The 4,862-nt window shown below is 43.5% G+C and overlaps 1 protein-coding gene across 1 annotated transcript; it reads right to left on the bottom strand.

Moving 5' to 3' along the window:
- Positions 1 to 243: 243 nt before the first annotated feature.
- Positions 244 to 2,888, bottom strand: LOC122869536. Its single transcript, XM_044182657.1, has 2 exons — positions 832 to 2,888; positions 244 to 625 (listed from the first exon to the last, which is right to left on the bottom strand). The coding sequence occupies exon 1, from the start codon at positions 1,844 to 1,846 to the stop codon at positions 920 to 922; it is 927 nt and encodes a 308-aa protein (XP_044038592.1). The 5' UTR covers positions 1,847 to 2,888; the 3' UTR covers positions 244 to 625; positions 832 to 919.
- Positions 2,889 to 4,862: the final 1,974 nt, after the last annotated feature.

Here is a 4,862-nt window from a genome sequence, read left to right as displayed (position 1 = left end):
ATACTAAATGTTCGGGAGATATTCTTTTATTATTATCACAGTCTAGGATATGTAAATAATTAGCAACAACTCTGATTTTCTATTACCTTATTTTGTTCAAGAAATAAGGCAGAAATACAAGTTCACAAGAACAAGATTTATTAACATTAACATTCAGAACATAAATGGTGTGTGTGTGAGAGAGAGAGAGAGAGAGAGAGAGAGAGAGAGTATGAGAGAGAGATTGTGTGTGTGTGTGTGAGAGAGAGAGAGAGACATTGTGTGCGTGAGTGTGTGTGTGAGAGAGAGAGAGAAAGATAGAGGGAGAGAGAGATCAGTTCAGGTAAAGCAGGAGCTGCAAATGGCTGAAGTGTGCCCCGTGCAAATGTACTGTTTGCAGCAGGTGGTGGCAATTTTTCTTTCTTTTTCTCTCTGCAAAACTCGCACAGCCTCCTCCTTTTGGCAGTGGTGTCTTGCTCTGGCTGCGGGTTTGGCTGCTTTTCAGCCGCCACCATGGCTGCAGCAGCTGGTATGCGTGGGAAGCGTGCTCTTCTTGCCATTTGTGGGGTTATGAGCATCCTCCCCAGCTCCTCCATGAAAAGTCTCCTTCTGAAGGTTTTGGCCTGGTCCCAGGACGGCTCCACGGCTGTCCACAGCACAAACAAGTTAAAAGCGGAGACATCCAGGAGGTTAAAAAAAAAAGCCCTAGTGGCCACCGATATCATTTATTCATTATATAAATGCAAAAAAATACTGAATAATAAAAGTCCAACAAATTTCTTAGACAAGCACATAAATTCAGTAAGAATAAATAAGTATGCTGAGTATTGCGTAATGCATAATGGCACATACCTTTCCCAGGTTGTCAACACCTCCCTTTCAGCAATTGTAGTCCACGATGATTTGGGGTTTCTTTTTTTCCCCATCACTCACCACCAGCTTACGGTGCCTTACGCTGAGCAACAGCACATTCTTCCCCCCGTCTCGGGATGTACGACAACGCTGTGTGCGTTTTTGTGAACGCGAAGAGGGAGGAGAAGATCGCTCTCCGTCTGGTTTTAAGCAGCTGTGGGGGAAGCTCCGGCTTAGTTTTGCGGATCGTTCTAACCAGGGCCATCTTCCTCTTCAGCAGCTCCTCAGCAAGTGAGTAAGTGGTAAAAAAATTGTCACAAGTGACTGTGTTCCCCTGGAGCCCCTCCTTCATGTCCAGGACAACCCGCTTGCTGTGGTTCACCACCACGGCAGCACCAGACGGTTTCCCGGTGTAAATTTGCATCCTCCAGGCATAGGATGTTCCAATGTCACAGGTGACCCAAATTTTTATGCCATATTTAGCCGGTTTGTTTGGCATGTACTGCCGGAACACACAGCAGCCTTTGAATGGTACCAGCTGTTCATCCACGCAGATGTCCCGGCCCAGGTTGAAAAGTAAGGAGAGGCGATGTGTCCACTTCTCCCAAATTGTGCAGAAGGCAGCCAGCTTGTCCTCTCTGTGATGAGCAGGTCGTGTCAGCCTGTCATCAAATCTCACGTGTGAGTTGATTGAACTGACTATGGGACATGGTGGCTCGGAATATGGTCCGTGATGATTAATTTCTTGACCGGTACACACTGGCCAGAAGAAGCAGCCCCATGTACGCCTGTATTTCTGTGGCATCGACCTCTCTCCACTCCTCCATGGAACGTCTCCGCTGTAAGTCATGTCCACCAAAAGCTGGATGATTTTGTCAGTCAGAAAGAGATCAAAGCTGGACCTCAGGGTGCTAATCCGGGCGGTGGTGTAGCTTGTGGGTCCAGGGATCACACCAGTGGGTGCTGAAATGTAGCGCGTGTGTGGGAGACCAGACTTTGCCTGCCATTCCGCCATTGTCTCCTCCGTGTCCTCCCACTCTCAGAGGAGACATCTGACGAATCAGCGGAAGACTCCGGTTGGTATTCTGCATCCTCTGAGTCTGTGTCCTCATCCTGAGTTCTGGATTCTTCCTCCTGCTCGCTGTCAGAGCGCATAATGACATCCATAGCTTCTTCCATTGTGAAATGCTGTTTCTCCATCTTGTCAGATATGAAATGACTAGTTCCCTCCAAGCTACATATATTTATAGATTTGGCTGCGACAGCACCAGTATAAATTCTCTGAGGGTCTCAAAAATAAAGCTGGAGTTTGTTTTCGTTTTCCTTGCAGGGGCATCTTTGAAGCGCTGCAAGATTTCTCATGTTTTTATTACTTCGGAGTGCATGTGAGTGCATGGCTATGGGCCTCTGTGGAGGTGCGTGTGGTGTGCATATCATAAGGAGAAATTACAGAGGGGCATTGAACTTATACATCAAAGTCAAGCTCACATTTTACGCCAAAGAGAAATGAAACAGAGCGAATGAAAAATAATAACATGTGAACCACCTCCTCCTGGCTTATAGGATCATGCTATATAGCCCCCATTGAGTTTGAAGGCCTCAGGGTGCACGTGCATGTGTGTATGAGTAGGTGGATGGGGTTATGGTGTGTACATAAATGTGAGAGAGGGAGAGAGATATGACGCATGCATTTTAACTTTTGCATCATATAATTTATATCTCTGGATACTGCCATAGCTGGTAAATGCACACGCACATGCACACAATTTTTTTTTACACACACCACTCTCCGACATCCATATCATTACACACACATCATTTCAGTTTCAAACATATTCGGTATTTGTTCCATTATAGAGGATCAACTCCCCTACAGGAAATCAGGAAATGCATTTCCCCTATAGGCCAAACATGGGCAACGGGCGCCATCTGGTGGAAATAGTAATGAATAATAGTGGAATAGTAAAAATTACAATTTTGAAGCCAGGAGCCCTGCATGACAGCCTGATTTCATAGATTGCAGTGTTTTATGTTTTAATAGCCATGGGATCAAAAATTGCAGTGTTAATGGTAAATGGACTGTACTTATATAGTGCCTTTCTAGTCTTTCTAACTACTCAAAGCGCTTCAACTACATATCTCATTCACCCATTACACACACATTCATACAGCGATGGCAGAACTGCTCATCAAAGTAACTAAGCATTTACACACATTCACACTTAATGGGTTTCAATGGGGACAAAAATGTCCTTAACATGCTGAGTTGCTGTAAATTCAGTACACAGTAGATTATATACGCATTATAGGCTCTGAGGTTTAAAAAAAAAAATTATAAAAAAACTCACGTGTGACAAAATTCGTGCCATATGCATTAACACAGCCAAAATGATCAAAAAATTTAAAATGAAAAAGACAAAAATGTCCCTTAGGGTGCATGAGGGTAGTCTCTTCTCAAAATGCATTTTTATTGGAAAGCATAGCCTGCGCTGTCTGTTTATTTTATTGGTTTGTATGTATTTTATCATTCACTGTGGTATTATATTTCTCTCTCTGTGAAGCACTTTGTACTTTGTTTTGATAAGTGCTAATAAAGTTTATTATTATATAATAACCATTGTCTCTGCTTCTGACAGCAGTGTGTTTTATGTTGTTTTCCAGATTCATTCCAGTTTCATTGTATTATTTCTGTGCTATTTATGTGCATATGATTCTGTGATGTGCCATTGCGCTGTTATGCATCGGTGAGGTCTGGTTATTGATTTCTTGTGAAGTGGGTGTGTGCTTGTGCTTCTGTGTACCTCACGGACCCAGAGGGGTATGGCCCATATCCTGCTTCGCCCATATCCTGCTTCACCCTTATCCCACTAGTGATAGCCTTATAGGGCAAAGCCTATACAAAATAAATGTTAGTTATGTACCGTAACTCCAGATTCTATGAGTATAGGTGCAGCCCTCTAAGCTGGGTCTCCACTTATTCCTTTAACTAGCTGAAGAAAAAGCTGTTTTTGGGAGCTGAATGTCCTGTCTCAGCTTAACTTATACACAAGGTGAGACAGAGGTTGGGGCCCACGTAGTAAGATGGTGTAGACTAAAAGTCTTCAGTGTTGCACGATCGCGAGCGAGGGATGAACCCACCTAAGGGGCTGCGCCTGAACTCATAGAATCAAACATAGACATTTTGAAGTGTTTATTAATGTACACTTACATCTGCTTACTACTGCATTACTTGTTATAAACCAGTTTTTATACTTTCTAAATAGGGGGACTGTTATAGTTTGAGGGTTTTTCATTTCCTGTTTTATTTTGTATTGTGTCCCTCTCCTTGTGTGTCTTGTGGTTTTACTTCCTGTCTTTGTTTGCTTTCCCTCCAGTTTTGATTGTTGGCCCTTCCTTGACTGTTGTTTCATCTCCCCTAGGGTATTTAGTCTGGGTCTCTGTCTTTGTTTAGTGTTGGATCATTATTGTTACTTCATGGTGTTTCTGCTGTCTGGTGTGAGTCCTGGCTGATGTTGCTCCTATCGTGAGTTTTGTTCCTGGCTTGTGAGTGTTCCTGACATTGTGTGTGTGTCGCCCTTTGGTGCACTTTTGTTGTACCTGGTTCCTGTACCCAGTTCCCCGACATTCTTACCGTGACTTCTGCTTTGGATTCTTTGTCTCTGATTCTTGGTTGTATTCTGGATTTTGGATTTTGCCTGTTCCCTATTGGACTGTTTAGCCACATTGGACTCACTTCCCTGTTTCCACCACTGCCAGCCGGTAACCCAATAATCCTGTTGCCTGTTCATTACCTGTCTGCCTGTACCTGCCTGTACCTGCCTGTAAACTACATCACCCCCAATAAACACGGTAACCATCCAGCTACTTCACCTCATACCGCTTCCTGGTCATCTGCCTTTGGGTCCACATACCACTACACAGCACACACAACAGGGACTTAGAGTAAAAGTGTAACCGGTTTCATTTTCAAAAAAGTGCTGTAGATCATATGGTAAAAATGTGGACCTTTTTTTAAAAAAAAAATATTGAAC

This window comes from Siniperca chuatsi, linkage group LG21, assembly GCF_020085105.1.
Source record: "Siniperca chuatsi isolate FFG_IHB_CAS linkage group LG21, ASM2008510v1, whole genome shotgun sequence".
Lineage (NCBI taxonomy): Eukaryota > Metazoa > Chordata > Actinopteri > Centrarchiformes > Sinipercidae > Siniperca > Siniperca chuatsi.
This window is presented reverse-complemented; position numbering and strand designations above follow the sequence as displayed.

Excerpts from the sequence above, each read along its gene's own strand:
- LOC122869536 (XM_044182657.1), bottom strand. The coding sequence starts at position 1,846 with ATGGCGGAATGGCAGGCAAAGTCTGGTCTCCCACACACGCGCTACATT.